General features: G+C 25.8%; 9 protein-coding genes across 9 annotated transcripts; 4 read left to right on the forward strand and 5 right to left on the reverse strand.

Moving 5' to 3' along the window:
• Positions 1 to 207: 207 nt before the first annotated feature.
• AAJ76_78000366 (hypothetical protein) lies at positions 208 to 366 on the reverse strand (the record flags this gene model as incomplete). The annotated part of the gene is made up of 1 exon (XM_024476397.1): positions 208 to 366. The coding sequence occupies one exon, from the start codon at positions 364 to 366 to the stop codon at positions 208 to 210; it is 159 nt and encodes a 52-aa protein (XP_024330115.1).
• Positions 367 to 1,400: 1,034 nt separating this feature from the next.
• AAJ76_780001401 (hypothetical protein) lies at positions 1,401 to 2,795 on the forward strand (the record flags this gene model as incomplete). The annotated part of the gene is made up of 1 exon (XM_024476395.1): positions 1,401 to 2,795. The coding sequence occupies one exon, from the start codon at positions 1,401 to 1,403 to the stop codon at positions 2,793 to 2,795; it is 1,395 nt and encodes a 464-aa protein (XP_024330116.1).
• A 359-nt stretch (positions 2,796 to 3,154) lies between these two features.
• AAJ76_780003155 (hypothetical protein) lies at positions 3,155 to 3,709 on the forward strand (the record flags this gene model as incomplete). Its single annotated transcript, XM_024476396.1, has 1 exon — positions 3,155 to 3,709. One exon carries the CDS (start codon positions 3,155 to 3,157, stop codon positions 3,707 to 3,709), a length of 555 nt encoding a protein of 184 aa, XP_024330117.1.
• A 396-nt stretch (positions 3,710 to 4,105) lies between these two features.
• AAJ76_780004675 (hypothetical protein) lies at positions 4,106 to 4,675 on the reverse strand (the record flags this gene model as incomplete). Its single annotated transcript, XM_024476398.1, has 1 exon — positions 4,106 to 4,675. The coding sequence occupies one exon, from the start codon at positions 4,673 to 4,675 to the stop codon at positions 4,106 to 4,108; it is 570 nt and encodes a 189-aa protein (XP_024330118.1).
• Positions 4,676 to 4,817: 142 nt separating this feature from the next.
• On the reverse strand, positions 4,818 to 5,888 carry AAJ76_780005888 (hypothetical protein; the record flags this gene model as incomplete). The annotated part of the gene is made up of 1 exon (XM_024476399.1): positions 4,818 to 5,888. One exon carries the CDS (start codon positions 5,886 to 5,888, stop codon positions 4,818 to 4,820), a length of 1,071 nt encoding a protein of 356 aa, XP_024330119.1.
• An 821-nt stretch (positions 5,889 to 6,709) lies between these two features.
• On the reverse strand, positions 6,710 to 7,024 carry AAJ76_780007024 (ring-box protein 1; the record flags this gene model as incomplete). Its single annotated transcript, XM_024476400.1, has 1 exon — positions 6,710 to 7,024. The coding sequence occupies one exon, from the start codon at positions 7,022 to 7,024 to the stop codon at positions 6,710 to 6,712; it is 315 nt and encodes a 104-aa protein (XP_024330120.1).
• Positions 7,025 to 7,343: 319 nt separating this feature from the next.
• AAJ76_780007344 (nuclear receptor coregulator smrt smrter) lies at positions 7,344 to 8,747 on the forward strand (the record flags this gene model as incomplete). The annotated part of the gene is made up of 1 exon (XM_024476401.1): positions 7,344 to 8,747. The coding sequence occupies one exon, from the start codon at positions 7,344 to 7,346 to the stop codon at positions 8,745 to 8,747; it is 1,404 nt and encodes a 467-aa protein (XP_024330121.1).
• A 65-nt stretch (positions 8,748 to 8,812) lies between these two features.
• Positions 8,813 to 10,297, reverse strand: AAJ76_7800010297 (hypothetical protein; the record flags this gene model as incomplete). Its single annotated transcript, XM_024476393.1, has 1 exon — positions 8,813 to 10,297. One exon carries the CDS (start codon positions 10,295 to 10,297, stop codon positions 8,813 to 8,815), a length of 1,485 nt encoding a protein of 494 aa, XP_024330122.1.
• Positions 10,298 to 12,100: 1,803 nt separating this feature from the next.
• Positions 12,101 to 12,232, forward strand: AAJ76_7800012101 (hypothetical protein; the record flags this gene model as incomplete). The annotated part of the gene is made up of 1 exon (XM_024476394.1): positions 12,101 to 12,232. One exon carries the CDS (start codon positions 12,101 to 12,103, stop codon positions 12,230 to 12,232), a length of 132 nt encoding a protein of 43 aa, XP_024330123.1.
• Positions 12,233 to 17,648: the final 5,416 nt, after the last annotated feature.

The following is a 17,648-nucleotide window of genomic DNA, read 5'->3' on the forward strand; positions in this document are numbered from 1 at the left end:
TTTAAATTACTTTTTTTTTAAAAAACATCAAAACCATCATGGCCCTGAGAAAAGTTAAAGAAATTTAAATTCACTTTTCTTAATCCAAAAATATTTAATAACAGATATTATCATTTTAAGCATATGCTTGTATTTTAAATTTGAGTAAAATGAGACGTCCCATTTAATTGTAAGACTAATTATTTTTTATAAGCGTTTTTAAGTAGCTTATATTATAAAAATAAAATCCTGCAGTAGTTTATTGGAACAAAATAAAACGAATGTAATATTTACAATTCTATAAAACGTGTTTTTTTTTGGGGGGGAATGTCTTAAGATTTTGACGCACCTCTTAAGACAAAAAAATCCAAAAACCAGATTAGACATATATAAAATAAGATTTAATAAAAAGTATTTGTAAATTATTTTAATTACTGCGTGTAAACACGAATTATGATTTTAGAATTGTATCTTATTTGATTTTGCACGGAAAAATTTTTTTTAGGTGTCTTAAGATTTTGACGCGCACTGTATATAAAAAGTTTGAATCTGAATATTTTTTATTTTTTAACCCCTTTTTTTAAAAATTTATAAAATTCTTTGTATTTTTATTAAGAATAAGTAGCATCATTTTAAAATTTATTTCTCTAAGCACGAAACGGTGTTTTTGTGCACTTTTATTTAATTTTATACAAGGTGTCTATAGAGTATTTCAATTTATAATAGAAAAAGTCACTTTGTAAATAAAAATAATAAAATAAGTACATACAAATGGCGTATTAAATCCATTAAAAAGAAAGAGCACACATTATATTTGTAATCGACCCGTTTTAAACGGGATAGCGCAAGCTAGTAAACAAATAAAAAACCAATATAACTTTACATATAAATTTTAATTAAACAATTCATCAACACTCCATTCATCAAATATACTTATTTCATTGTCAGTAAACTCTAGAACAGTCTCTGATCTTTTGACCTTGCTAAAAAGACCAAGTTTAAATTTTTGAAATGCCTTGTTTTCCTCATTCATGCACTTATGTAAAAAATTATAAAAAAACTTCACCACTGCAAACATAATAGTACAAGATCGAAACTTTAAATACTATAAAAAGGTTCTTGAGGAATATTGAAGTATAAATAAAAAGGTTAGACATCAAAGATGTATAAGAATCCTTTGTTTGGGTGTGAAGATGGGGTATAAAAAAATATTTTATTTTATAAGAATACATTTATTTAAGTAAAGCATAAATTCAATAATTATTTAATAAAGACGAGTTAAACCATCTCCTAGATATTATGAGATCTTTTCAAGTGTTTCTTTGATTTCTACAACATTTCTTACATCTCATGCCATTTAGTATTTAAATAATTAACAGTCCTATATTTTACTTTAAATTATTTCACATTTTTTTGCCCTAATGATTAACATTTCAGATCTTAATATTACAATTTCTAAAGATTATGCAAATAACATGAATACAGATTGTATTATTTATGCCAGTACATCACTACAAGATACAATAATAAATGACAATAATCTTATTACTCAACTTACTGATATTACTAAATTACCAAGTGTATCAAAGAGTGTAATTGGATTACCAGATCTACATACTGGTTATGTTTTTCCTATTGGATCTGTTACATGTTTTGATTTGAATGATAATCCTATTATTTTACCGGGTGGTGTTGGATATGACATTAATTGTGGTGTAAGATGCATAAAAACTAATTTAATGTTAGAAGATCTAAAAGATTTAGATAAAATATTAGAAGAAATAGATTGTAGTCCTACAGAAATATCATTAGAAGATCTTAATGGTGTATTAGATTGTGGATTAGAATATTTAGTAAAGAAACAATTTATAACACCTGACAATTTAGAATTTACAGAATCAAATGGTAATTACAAAGGTTGTAGTAGAAAGATTAGTCAGAAAAGTAAAGGGAAGGGAGTAAATCAATTTGGATCTCTTGGTAGTGGAAATCATTACTTAGAAATAGAATATGTAGATAAAGTATTTGACAGAGAGAGATGTAATATATTAAATCTTAGAGAAAATCAGATTGTTATTTCTATACACAGTGGTAGTAGAGGACTAGGACATTCTGTGTGTAAAGAAAGTTTAATTAAATTTAATAATGAAGTTAAATTAAAAAATAATGGAGGATTTTTAAAAGATTCAAATATTTCTATTAATGAGTCAGTATATTTACGTGCCGATAATAAACTGTCTATTGAATACATGAATGCAATGGCAAGTGCATGTAATTATGCATTTGGGAATAGAGCAATGATACAAGAAAAGGTTATTAAATCTTTAAAAAGAATATTTCCTTATTTAGAAACAGAATTAATATATGACACTAGTCATAACATAGCTAAAATAGAAACAGATTTAAATTCTTTGGTGATTAGAAAAGGGGCTAGTAGAATTTTAGAGCCTGGTAATATTGAGTTACCTTACAAATATAAAGAAATAGGACAGCCTGTTCTTGTAGGAGGATCTATGGGTACAGCATCATATATTATTTGTGGGGATGATTGTATAAAAACTTATAGAAGTACTTGTCATGGATCTGGTAGAATTATTCCTAGGGGAGAATCTAAGAAGCTTTTTAAACACGATGAGATTGTAAAAGATTTGCATAAAAGGAATATTAAAATTAAAAGTGGTAGTAAATTAGGAATAGTAGAAGAAGCACCAGAATGTTATAAGAATATTGATGAAGTAGTGAAATGTAGTGAACTTAATAAGTTAAGTAGGACTGTGTGTAGAGTTAGACCTATTCTGGTAGTTAAGGATATGTAAGAAATTGGTTTATCATGCAATATAAAATATTGTACTATTTTTTAAGTTATGTAAAATATTGCACTATTTTCTCCTCCCTTTTATTAAGTTATGCAAAACATTAAAATATTTTTGTAGGACAGTAAAGATGTAGACATGTCGATCAGCAGTATTGGGTTAATGGCTTTGACATGTCTGTTATGTTAATAATAATTATTAAATAAACCCTTATTTATCCCAACATTTTTCTTTTCCCTTTTTTTATACTATGTAAAATATTTAATATTTTTTATTCCATGTAAAATATCTAATATTTTTAAAGTTATGTAAAATATTTAATATTTTTTATGCTATTTCAAATATTTTCTCCTCCCTTTTTTATGCATAAAAATTTAAATAATTACAAAATCGAACCATCAAAAAAAACATGCAAATCAGGACAAATTAACTGTAATGAATTTGTAGAATACATCTCAAAATATCTAAAAAAGGTTGATAAAGACACTTTTTCTGTTCTTACTCCCTCCAAATATTTACAACCTGATGTATATCACCCTGATCTTTTATATCATTTAATTTTAGGATGTAATGACAGACATGTACCTGAATCTTTAAAAAACACTTCAAGTAAAATGTTATGTAAACAAATAGAAATTAATAATAAAAGAAAGAAACAAATACTAAATATTATTAAGAAGAAACTTAAACACATTTTGGCATTTGAAATGATAAGAGAAATAGATTCTGAGATTGAGAGTATAATGATGCGAAGAAAAAAAGCACTAAAAAAAAAGAAAAAAGATGAAGAAGCAGTACTTTTAAGTGCACTTTTAGAAAGGCGTAAATTGATAGAAAATGATTTTAATATTGATGATGTTAGTGATGAATATGAAGAGGGGGAAGATATTGATGTGCCTGGGTTAATATTTGAATAGTCAGTAATTTAATGTTATTTTTTTTGTTCAATATTTTTTGTCTAATGCTTCTTGTCGCATATTAATTTTTTTTGTCTAATATTTCCTGTCGCATGTTTATTTTTGTCGCATGTTTATTTTTATCGCGCGTTTATTATTATCGCATATTAATTTTTATCGCGCGTTTACTTTTTATTACACATTAATTTTTTATCGCATGTTAATTTTTTAATGGCTGTTTATTTTTTCTGTTCAATATTTCTTATCACATATTAATTTTTATCGCGGTTTACTATTTATTACACGTTAATTTTTTATCGCATGTTTATTTGTCCAATATTTTTTTAATATTTCTTCTTTTTTTTACATTAAATGTAAATTATTATGTTTTATATTAAAATCATATCTCTTGTTTATTTAATTTACTATTATTCTAAACACTAACATAAACATCATACATAACCCAAATATTCCCAGTATAATAATTACATATACACATACTTTATCTTCTTTATATTCATAATTTAGAATAATTTTCTTATATTTTTCATTTTGAAATAATTCTCTTTCATTACAAACATAATCAAATATTCTTATAATATTTTTACTAGATATTTTCTTTTTATTATTAAAAGATATTTCATCTTTATTAAATAATATTTCTCTTTTATTACACAGTTCTTCTTTATTATTACACAATACATCATTTTTATTTAATTTACTCATAAAATAATATACATCTTTTACTTCTTCTCTACTAATAGGATCTTTTAATAAATATACATGTATAGTATTAAACATTATACTATACCTCATTTCAATTATATCTGTAGCTCTATAAACATATCTAGTAGTATTACAAATTAATATACAAAGAATTAATTTATCATTTTCTATAATATTTTTATAAGAATCAAGTGATATTGGATCAAGTGTATGTACATCTATTTCTTTATAAATTTTATTATCTTTCTTTAATAGGATCATAAAATGAAACAATGTAAATATAAATATATTTTTAATTTATAAAAATATCATCAGAAAATATTTCTTAATTCATGCTGCATTAATTTATATTTTTTAATTTAAAAAAATTGATAATTTAAAGACATTTGTATTTAAAACCTTATTATCTTCCTGTTCTGTAAAAATCATCTACCTTTTTTTTATATTCTAGTACCTTATTTTTACAAAATATTTTATATTTATTAAATCTTTCTTTGTGATAATCCCTTTCACATTTTAATTTTTCTAATTCTGTTTTGTATTTATTTTCTAATTCTAATATTTCTATATTTTTATTATCAGTTATTTCTTTTTTTATAAATTGTACCTCTTTTTCTATTAGAACTAGAAGTTTATTACGGATCTGTAACATAACCTTATGAGATTCTTTAAGTTCATTAAATTCTTTTTGTATCTCATAAATAATTGTATTAGATGCATTATCTATATCATCACCGGTGTAAATATTATTTAATTTATCATTTTTTATTGTTTTGTAAGGCATGTCATTTACTTCAAGATGTTTGTTAAAAGTTTGTTTATTTATTACATTGTAATATTCTGTATCTTCTTCAATTAATGAACTTTCTTTATTATTTTTTAATATCTCATTAGATACATAATTTCTATTAGTATCTTTATTATTTATTACATTGTAATATTCTTTATTATTATCTTTTAATGTTTCTTTAAATATATTTTTTCTATTAGTATCTTTATTGTAATATTTTGTATCTTCTTGAATTAATGAATTTTTTTTATTATCTTTTAATGTTTCTTTAAATATATTTTTTTTATTTGTATCTTTATTGTAATATTCTTCATTATTATTTTCTAATATTTCTTTTAATACATTTTTCCTATTAGCATCTTTGTTAAGTTTATTCATAAAATTATTGTAAGGTTCTTTATTAACATCTGTAGATATATACAACTTATCAGAAATATCTTCTGTCCACTTTTTATAAAGATCATTTGTTTTTTTATCTTTTTCATAATCAAAACTTATTTTGTATTTTTTTAAAATATCTTGACTGTTCATTGCATTTTCCTTATTTATGCTAAAAATAATTTCTTTATTCTTTGATTTTTTTATAGATTTATTTTCTATATTAGTTTTATCTTGTAGGAATGTTTTCTTTATTTTAATGTTGTCATCGAAAACTGTATCCATTTCAACATCACTCTCATCCATTTAAGGGTAAAAATAGAGTTATGTGTAAAATAAGATAAACTTAATGTTTATAGAAGATTGTACAGTTAATAGATGTTTTATATATAATTATTAAAGTGTAGGAAGGTTGTTAATAAAATATTTAAGAAGATAATGATCTTATAAAAGAATAAAAAATTATTAATTATAAAAGTATGTATTTCTTACTAGTGATTAAATTAAAAGTTTGTATAAACCATTTCTTTAATGTAATTTTAATTAATAACTTAATTTAAGGTACTAAGGTTATTTATAAAAATACATCTTAATATTCAATAAATTTTTTATATACAAACTTGTATTTTTAAATTCATAAAATTGCTAAAAGTAATCTATTTTTTTTATTCTAAGGGTTGTCTTCATCATTTTTTAATTAAAAAAATATAAATTTTTTAAATTTAATTAAGATGCTTGTTTTACTCTATAATTATTTTATATCATTAAACATTAATTTTTTAAATGATTTATATTTAATAAATTTAAGTAAAACATAAATATTCTTTTTTATTAATAGCACCAATACATTTATTTAAAGACCTTATAGAAAATATTTATACAAAAAATTATAAAAACTCTAATCATTAAATTTATGTTTATATTTTAACTTGTAGAATTATATTGTAAAAGTTAGTTGTTATAATTTTTATTTAATAAAGTTAAATAGATTTATAAAAAACATCAAAAAAATGAAGGTTGAAATGCAGAAAGGGCAAAAGCTACTTGAGAAACTAGCCAATATAGACCCCTTAGAAAATCTTATTATACCCAAATAAATTTATTTATAATAACAGTATATAAAATGTTTATTGATAATATTTAACATTAAGTGTTGAATCAGAAGTATCTTGTTTTGGCTGATAATAAACCCATGGCTTAGTATCTAAAGGACATACATTCTTTGATATAAGCCATCTTGATATGCAATGAGAATGGAAAGCATGATTACATGTACCCCATGAAACACTACATGCTTCTTCATTTAATAGACCATTTTGACACTCTACACATGAATCCATAATATGATTCCTACATATTGCACATGTCTCCACTTGCATGTCAAGTGACCACAATCCTACTAAATTCCACTTTTTTAATTTAATAATTTGTTTATCTTTCATGGGTAAAATAAAATAGCATAAAATAAAGAAGAAGAAAAATATCAAAATATTTACATAAAATAAAGAAGGAGAAAAAAATATCAAAATATTTATCAATATTTATGGGTGAATAAAATAGAATAAATTTAAGGGATAATATAAAATAATATGTAACCCATGAAAGATATTGTAGTCTTTACAAAAATACAAAAAAATACACGTAAATTTATTTAGAGGCATAATTACTAGTATTTTAAAATATTATTTTACAAGGAGTGTATGAATTGTTTACACAACATAAAACAGAAATATTTTTGAGTAAACAAGTAAAATAAATTAAATGAAAGATAAAAATAAAGATTATTTATTCGGCAATGTGAAATATTTTTCTATAGCCCCTGTAGAGATGATTAATAAAAAAAGAAAGTTAGAAATAGAAGTTGATAATATTAATGAAGAAGTTATAAAATATTTTAAACAGCACGAAATAACTTATAACAATCTTTTTTACAGGCCACAACCATTTATTGATGAAAGTTGTGAAGAGGCAGTGAATCTGAAAATAGAAAATTTTGATAAAAATCTTATCAGATTGAATAATTTACAAGAAAATGAGTTTATTGAGATAAATCCTGTAGAAATAAATAACATAGCTTTAGAATTCGCAATGCTAGAAAATAACGAAATAGAAACACATACAAAAACTTATAAAATCGCAACTAAGAAAAAATCTGTAAAAATAGATACAAAATGTAAAAATACATCTTCTGATATTTTTAGTGATGAAAAATCTACTATACGTTCTTCTCTTATTAGTGAAGAACAATCTACTACACGTTTATCTGATATCAGTTCAGATAAAAGATTATTATTTTTTTTAAAAAAAACCAATCCAAATTTTTATAAAACGTGTGAAAGTGTAAAAGATTACGTAGAAAAAACAGAAGCAATTATTTTAGAAAAAGGAAAAATGAATTTGGCCACTCAAAAATTATTAAAAGAAGAAAAAAAGAATATTTATACAAAAAAACATAAACCGCACATTTGCAAATTAGAACTTTTAAAAGAAACTTTCTGGACAGAAACTGAAAAAAATAAATTTAAGCATTCTGTACTAAAATATAAAAATAATTTCAATTTAATACATAAAGAATTTTCAGAAAGGACTAGAAAAGAAATTATTTATAGATATTATAATAACAAAGATAAAACTTATAATTATATTAAAAAGAAAGGTGGAAGAATAAGTGATAAAGAATGTGATGCATACATTCTTGGTACATGGACAGATCTAGAGAAAAAAATATTCGATGAAAATTATGTTAAATTTGGTAAAATATTAATAAAATATCAGACAATTTTACCAAAATCGATTAAAGATTTAAAATTATACCTTAGATGGTACTTAAAAAATAAAACTATAAAAACAAAACGAATATCATCTTCAATTTTAGATGACTGGTCTATTGATGAGAGACAAATATTTGCGATTTACTATCCATTTTTTAATAAAAATTGGATTACAATGTCTGTACATTTCACTTCTAAAAATAGTAAAGATTTGAAAATGTACTATTCTAAATATTTTAAACATCTGAGCTATGCAGAACAAAAATTTGAAACTTGTTTGAAAGAACATAAATTGAAAAATCACACAGATCCTGTTTTACATGTTGGTGATAAAACAAGTGATTGGTGTGAATCTGTAGGATGGATTTTTAAAACGGATGATAGTTTAAAATAGTAGGTTTAATGTAAAATAGAATAAATTTAATGGTGTACTTAAATATTGATTGGTAATTTTTTTGTTTAATCATCATCATTAATAAGGTCTGTGTTGTCTTCCTGTTTTTCTTTATCATCTACCAAATTTTCTTTTTCATCTGCCAAGTTTTCTTTGTCATCTATTAAATTTTGTGTAAGTGTTTTTTCGCCCTTCAATTTAGATTTTTGTTTAGTATCTATTTGTAAATTTTCTTGTTTTTCATCATCAATTAAATCTGCAGCAATTTCTTCATCACTATCATTTTCTAGCTGCTGTTTTTTAGCTTTAATTTTTGTAGAAATTTTTTCTTTTTTCTTGCTTTTTTTTAATTCATTTTTTAATATTTTATTTTCGCGTAAACTTGATAACAATTTACTTTTTAATTTTCTATTATTTAATCTGCTCCTATTTGGTGAAAATTTAGTGTCTTGAAATATGTTTTGTGTGCCTTCGTCATCATCGTCATTATCCATAAGACGATTTCTATATCTTCCATTGCCATTATTTCCAACTAGCATAACTTTTTCTGCTCTTTTAACACTGTCTTGTATTTGATAATGGAGTTGAGATTTCGGGTCGACAATGTAAAATGCGTTTTTTAATAATTTTTTTACATCTTTCGAACTCCTTCGACTAGATCTTTCAGATGAAGAATCATCATCGTCTTGATATTTCTTGTAATTTTTCCTTCTTTTTCTATTAGATTTATATGGTCTATCGTAGTCATACGAATAATCTGAATAGGGTGTGCATGATTCACTGAATCTGTTGTATTCTGGTTCATTTATATCACATCTGAAATCTTGTATTTGTTGTGATTCACGTGTACAGGGCTGATATGAACGGCATTCTTGTCTAGGTTTACACGTGTTAAAAGATTGTTGTGGTGGTACTTGACAAGAAAAATTCTGTTGAGGCTGTTTATAACATTGGGGTGAGTATTGTATAGGCATTTGTTGAGGAATGAGTGCTTGAGGAGGTGGGTTGAAAGTTTGTGGTTGGATACTTACTTGTTGAGGTTGCACAAAGGAAACCTGAGGATTGGGTTGACATGCAGGCCGTGTAGTTGGTTGAATTGGTTGTACATATGATGGTAATTGTACTGGCTGCTGAATTACAGCTCTTGTTGTTGGTTGTATAAATGATGGTAACTGGGCTTGTTGTTCATAAAAGGGGCGTGGCTGTACAGGTGTAGGATAAGTATTCTGGTTTAAACATCCAAGATTAGGTGTTTGTTGTTCGTACGAAGGTCGAGTTAGCGGATTAATATTTGAAGGTAAATACATTTGTTTGTCATAAAAATGTTGCTGAAAACACTCATCTGTTTCATTATGAGGCTTAATACATTGTTGTTTACCTTGAAGTATATTTTTTGATACATCAGTAGCCATGTAATTTTCTAGCCGTTGACTTCCTACTGGCCATTGAGTAGAACACATATTTTCATTTACATCAGGATTACATATGTTGTTAAATGTGGCGCTTATACAAGTTATAAATACAAGTAGAGGATATAACAATTTTTTCATATGAGAGGAGACATTTTTTATTTATTTGTTTAACAGATGAAACAGTTTTACTTTTAAGAAACAATGTTTTAATTTGCTTCACATTGTCATGTTTCAGAACAGAGTGGAACACAAGGTGTTTTTGTAAATTTTTGTATTTCTTCATGTGCAAATGCTTGCCTTTAACGAAGAAATTTTTTAAATATATTTAATAAAATTAACAAATGAAAATAAAGACAAAGATTATTAGAGGGGCTAAATAATATAAATATGCAGGAAAGGTCAGAAGCCTATACTATGGTTTATTGTGTAAACAAATTGTGATTTTTTATTAATAATTTACATGAGTTAAGTAAGATTATGATACCAGTATTAATTATAGTTGTTTTAAAATTGATCTTATATTAATAGATTAAATATAATATATAAAAAAGTAGATTAATTTTCTTCTACAAACTTTTAGGCACAAAATAAAAATAATTTATTGTCATCCAAAAAAGCTTTAAAGACGCCAAAAGTTAAAATCATTTAATTCGTGACACACACTAGAGTATTATTGGTGCCTTACTTGTAAGTAGAAAAAAGTCCTTGTAAGATTTTTTAAACCTAACAGTCATAAAGATCAAGACCTACACTTAGAAGGATTTGAGGTTAATGCCCCATTAAATGCAGCATTACGGACACAACTCAATCCAGCGGAATGCTACGGCATAATATGCAACTTAAGCTAATCTCCTTATAGGTCAAATTTGTTTAACTTTTAATGCTAATTACTTAGCTGTTTTTCTCGCTGAATTGCAGTCTTCTTCTATCTCAGATTATTCTAAGGAGACATGGGGTCTAACTTATTGTTGTACAAAAATGTATCTTTGTACTATCATTTAATCGAGAAATTCAACTCTTACTAAAAGAGGCTGTAGGGTTTAATTCTACCTAAAAAATATAGCTTTATTTAATTGGCTCTTTCATATAATTAATCATCATCTACTGAAAGTCTTAGGAAGCGTCTATTAGTATTTTAGAAGACGCATCAAATATTAACTCCTTTAAAAGTATTAAAACAAATTTTGAAAAAGGGGATGCTTTCCTTTAATACCAACAGAGCCTTTTTCATAATAGGACAAGTTTTGATGTTTTGGATGTTTCCAAGAATCATCTTAACTCTCTCCTCTTTTGGTAGAGATGAGGTCAACTCTGGAATTTTATTCTCATAAAGAGATCTTTTCTCAGACAAAACTGAACAGTCTAGCAAGAAGTGTTCAAGGATTTCTTGCTCTCCCTCACAAAGAATGCAGTGCTCTCTGTAATATTGAGGAATTCTGCGTGCATTAGCTAATGCAGGAGACCATCGTATCAAATTGCACCTTATCTGTCTGTTGTTAACTTTTATTATTATGAACTTGAGTTGAGATTCAAGTATACCATATTGTACTGATATCGAAGCTGCTAAAGTAGTGTTAAAAGATATTTTACCTCTGACATTTCTTCAATTTTGTTTTTGCCTACATTGTAGTCAATACTTTCGTAGTCGTGACCGACATACCTTTTACACCATCGTCGAGTCCTTGAACTCTGCATAGTCTTCCATTCTCTTGGTCCCCGATTCATAAGTTTGCGATCATTGTTTTGCTGTGTTTCCACTTCCTTAGTGCCCTAAACCTACTTAAGGCTGCTTGTATGTGAATTTAATTAATATCAAATTCATCTAATATCCTATCTAAAGGAATTATTTTAGACCAGAATATCATTCTGACTGCTTTTTTAAGAATCTTGTTAATTCTACCTGATCTTGTACTAGACATTCCCCACAACCCACTTCCATACATGAGAGCAGGGATTAGTACACATTTTATTAGTATTGCCTTAAAGGGAATACATATACCTTTGTTAAGAAGCTTCAATTTCAATGCTTCTAGAGCTGTTTTGTCTCTAAAGGCACCATCACTAACAAGATGATCTTCTATAGTGTTCTTTTTTATAAGAACACCTAAGTACCTACAGTATGTTTCAAAAAAGAGAATATTCTTCAGAGCTTTATTCAAGCCAATTTATGCTAAAAAATGATTTGTTTTAGCTGTAAATTTTTTTATGTACGTTTTTGCAGCGTATTTGGTTCTTTTTTGTTTTAATTTAAATAATAAATTAAAAAAAAATATTTTAAAAAAAGAATATTTTTATTTTAATATCTAGTATAATTTCATTTTGCTCTAAAACACGCTAAAGATCTTTTGTAAAAGCTTAAAATCAATTTTTGACACAATTCTAGTGAAATTTGCTGCCATTCACGTACTATTACTTCTCTCAATTTATTTAAATATTTAGGGCGATATTGTGATAATTTTTGCTTTATAATAGCACAAACTGTCTTAATTGGATTTTAATCTAAAGATTGTGCAAGCCAAGAAAGTAATTTAAATTGTTCTGACTCAAAATACAGCTTTATAGGCTTTGCAGTATGCTTGGAATCATTATCTTGTTGAAAAATGTAATCTTGCAGATTCATTGATCTAGCCGAATAAGGTAAATTATTAGATAAAATATTCACATAGTATTCAGCGTTCATTTTACCTCAAATAAAAACAAGTTTTCTACAACAAAGTATGAAAAACATCCCCATACCATTACTAACTCTCCACCATGCTTTACAATAGCAGACAAATTACATGTTTTAAGGCCTGCTCCGGCTCCACGCCACACAAAAACTTTACCATCAGAGCAAAAAAGGATGAACTTGCTTTCATCTAAAAAAATTATCTTCTTTATCTTATTATCTAATGATAATAAAAATTCCCCACTTTTCTAAAACCGGGTCAAAATATTTTTTTTGAAAGGAGTGGTTTTTTTATTGGAGTAAAAGCTCTAATATTATAATTATTAAGTGTCCTTTTTATAGTTGAATAGGAAAAACTTTGATTGGCCTTTGCTTGCAGTTCAATAGATAGTTTTCTTAATGATGTTTTAGGCTTTTTTTATTAATTGTAAGTAAGGCTGTAACATCATTAGCTTGTAACTTCTTTTTCCTGCCAAACCTTTTGGATCAAACAACCATGTCTTTTTCTTACATATTTTTTACAATTTTAGATACTATACTTTGTAAAATCTTAAATTTTCTTGCGATTTTGACTCGAGGGAGTTTTTGGTTGAAAAGCAAAACAATTTCCATTTTGTTTTACAAAGTCAATTGTATACAGGGTTATTATATAAAATAAAAAAATATATTTTTGGCGGAAAAAAATGTAACTTTTGAGCTAAAAATTATAATATTTCTTTTTTTAAACAGAAAAAAATAATTAAAGTCTGGCTTCAAAAAAGCTGTAAAATTTAAAAAGTTGTAGTGCAAAATTGTCTTAATAAATCAAAACAATAGTTATTTATCAAAATTATCTTTACCTGTAAAAAGAATATTTTTTTTTGAATCAAACTGTATATATTTCTCGGATGTTCTGATTATTGAAGATTTCATGATACCTAAATATTTGTATTTTTATGATTTCAAGAATCTAGTGTACTTGCGACATTTTGTTGTGTTGGCGGCAGTTTATGCTAAATAATTATTAGTTTTACAGTAATGAAAAAATTATTGTTTTTTCGACTATTTTTGTACAATATCATCGTTAATGCTAAAAATTGTAGATTTTTTATATCAAATTTTAGTACATTTTAAATAAAGCACGAAAACAAGAATATAAAAAACTAAATACGAAACAAAAATATTTAATTTATAAACAAAAAACATTTAAGATTTTTTATAAATATTATAAAAGTAGTATAGGGAGATGTTTATCTGCAGTATAGTATAATAATAAATTAAGCATTTAGAATTAATCCAAAAAATGTCGCTAAAAATAATTCTATTTTTTTACTAAATTTTCTAAAATAAACTTTATCTTTTTTAGACTGATAATTTTAGCATTTAGGAAATTTATAAATTTTTTTATTAATTTGTATATTGGTTTCGCAAAAATGATATTTTTACAGAATTATAGTTGTTAAGGAAACTAGAATTTGTGGGTGTTAGCTAAAAACATCCTTCCTGATAAAAAAATTCTTTTATATTTATTGGCAGCCAAAAATCTTAGATGTCCTGATATGTCAAGGCCAGAATATTCAATGTGCCAATCAAAGCCGTTACATTAAAGTCGTGTTGTTTCACATAATTGATCTTCTCCGTGATTGGACACATGCTGATCCCAACAGAATAAATTATATATTTTTTAACTTTAATATAACCAAAAATAAATTTTGATATATATATCTATAAGCTGTTAACAAAATATAAGATAACATTAGTAATATAAAGGTAAAATTTAAATAGAATATTTAACAAAGTATAAATCCTTTAAAATGTAGATATATTACAAAATACAAGTAACTTCAAAAAATGGTACCTGAGGGATTCGAACCCACTCACCCTTTCGGGTTCCGGAGCTGTAATCCGGCGCCTTACACCACTCGGCCAAGGTACCTGCCAGAAAATAAATAGTATATAACATAAAAGTTTATTGGAGGTATTTCATTACTTACTTAGAGGAAAATAATGACATTGACTCAATTTTTATACTTTTGTTATGTCCTGTAGCACGGAATAGGCAGCTATTATTTTTTTTATAATATCCAACTAAATTTTTAATAAATAAATTTTAATTAATTTTCTTTATCCTATGTCTACCTTCTTGGGATAGATTATTTTAAAATCCACTATTCATTTCATTCTTTATTCTCTTCTGATTCTATCTTAATTTGCAATCTACTATTTTTAAAAAGATAAGGTAAATTTGTATTTAATTTTTAACCCTTTTTTTCTTACTTTTATAAAATTTTTTGGATTTTTTATTAAGAAAGAATAACACAACTATTAAGTTATTTTTTAAGCACAGCACAGTATTTAAAGCTTTTTATGTTAAGAACTTACCTGTTGAATAAATACTTTTTTTATTTTTTTAACACTTAAAAACACGAATAAAATTAGAGTAATAATTTTATTAAAGTTTTAAAATAACAATTTTTATGATTTCTTAATAGCACAAAACGAAGTAAGTAGGGCAAAATTGGCTGTTTTGTTCTACATCTTATTGGCGTTTGATTTTTAATAGCTTCCCAATTACCTTCTATTGTATTGGTATGGACATTACTTATTGAATCCTTAAAAAAGACTATGATTTACAGTATGATGTTCTTTCATACAAGTCTCAACCTTGCTATACTCTTCCTAAAGATCAGAATAAATAATTGTATCTTTATTAGCAAATTTAAAAATTAATTTATTCAACAATAAAGAACTTCGATTTGGAACAGGAAATAAAACAATTTTCCTGTATATAGTCCTCTCAACCACCCCGAATACCAAAATTCCATCAATTCAAAGTCCTTTATGATATTTACGTCGTCCAAACCTACTTTCATCCAGTTCTAATATTATATCTTTTCCACCTAAACATTGATCTTTACTTTTCAAATACTTAAAATAAAAATTTCAGAAGAAATTATTCCAAGAATATTTGTAACAACAGAGGTACCTACACCTAATATTTTACTAATATGTAATGGTGTTAATTTTTCCATACATAAATTAAGAACTTTCGAAATTAGTAAGTGCTCTATTTTTTTCCCTAAAAAGCCGTATTTAAAAATAAATTACGCTCAGCTCTACATTTGATGCACGTACAACGTACTTTATTCTTTGGGGCAGTCCTTAGTTTAACAAAAGCACCATACTTAGTAAACCCTCTTTTTAAAAAAAAACCTTTTTTATAATTTCATACATTTTTTTAAATTTTCATCATTAAGAATTTTTTGGGGGTGTTAAAAAAATAAAAAAAGTATTTATCCAACAGGGGGTCCTCAACACAAAATTAGCCAATATTTTTGTGCATTTTCCTTTAGTTTTATCAAACAATTTAAATCACGGAATAGTGACTATTGCAAAATTTAATTATTGATAAAGAGTGCATTTTATACTTTTGAACAATTCATACAAACCCAAAGAAATATCGCAGATTAATAAAAAAGCATACATTGTATTTATAATCACGTTTAAAGCGGGATGGCATTGGCTAGTAAATTATAAAAAGACAAGAAAGACACGGGTTTAATTTTTAACCTTTTTTCAAATTTGTAAAATATTATTTTTTTTAAACGGTAGTAACATATGATAAAATTTTATTTATTTTTACAAAACATAATAATATTGTATCCATTTAAGTACTATTTGTACTTAAATTGTTAAGAATATTGAAAACCTAAAATTTAGCTTATGAAAAAAATGTTATATATTTGTATAATTTTTACCTCATTATGATGAACAATGATACGGCGAACACAATAAACAAGGAGTTAACAGTTGTGACTGTGATTAGGAGGCCAAAATATTAGTTGAGGTTGAGTTACTACAGTATGAGTTGGCTAAAACACGGGCAGCGAAAAAGAATGGAAGCATTTTATGTTTGAAAAGGGTTCTTATGAGTTGAAAGTTTTTATTATCAGAAATGTTAAGTTGAAAGAGGGATGAAAAACTATCGTTGAAAACCCCAAGAGAAAATTCACATAAAAAAGCAAATGATGCAGAAAGAAGAAGGAATTAGAAGCATAACGAGACAAATTGAACATAAAATTACGAAAAAAAATACAAGAAACTATTAAGATTTTTTAAAGAAAGAAGGAGACAAAATAGGTATGTGCCAACAAGGTGTTATAATTGTGGGAAGACAGGACAGTAGAAATTGTTTTGCAAGAAAGCAATATGAAAGAAGAAATGTGACAGAGAAAAATATTAAAAATTAAGATAATTTGAATTATTTGCGTTTTAACAACGGGCAATGCTCGTCGGATGAAGAGAAAAACTATGTTTTAAAAGAAAAAAAATAAAAGACATAAGAAAACTTGCAAATCTAGAATGTCGAAGCAGGAAACGAAAACAGAAGACATAAAAGGATCAACGTTAGAGAAACTGAAAAGAAAATTTTCAGAATGCTTTGACGTAGAAGAAAATTAAATAGACTGTTGCGGAGTAGAAAAGTGTAGAATCAAAACAGAACTGGGTAAAAAGATTTTTAAAAGAGGGCGGGCAGCACTACAATCACTAGTTGCAGAACCAAAATGTACATAAAATTATTAGAAAGTCGAGGTATCATACGTAGATCTACATCCGGATGGCGAAACCCAAACAGAGCATTAAGAAAACCAAATTGTACAATAAGACTTGTGAGTAATTTAATGGCTTTGAATGATTTAGTAGAAAAAGGTGAATATGAATTAGCGAATATTGGGGACATAATTGGGTACACATAGGGGTCAAAGCATTTCTCGGTTATTGATCTTAAAGAAGGATTTATAGCATCGAGATAGAAGAAGAAGACGAGATGGAAACGGCATT

Source organism: Vairimorpha ceranae, assembly GCF_000988165.1.
Source record: "Vairimorpha ceranae strain PA08 1199 chromosome Unknown NODE_78, whole genome shotgun sequence".
In the NCBI taxonomy this organism is placed as follows: Eukaryota; Fungi; Microsporidia; family Nosematidae; genus Vairimorpha; species Vairimorpha ceranae.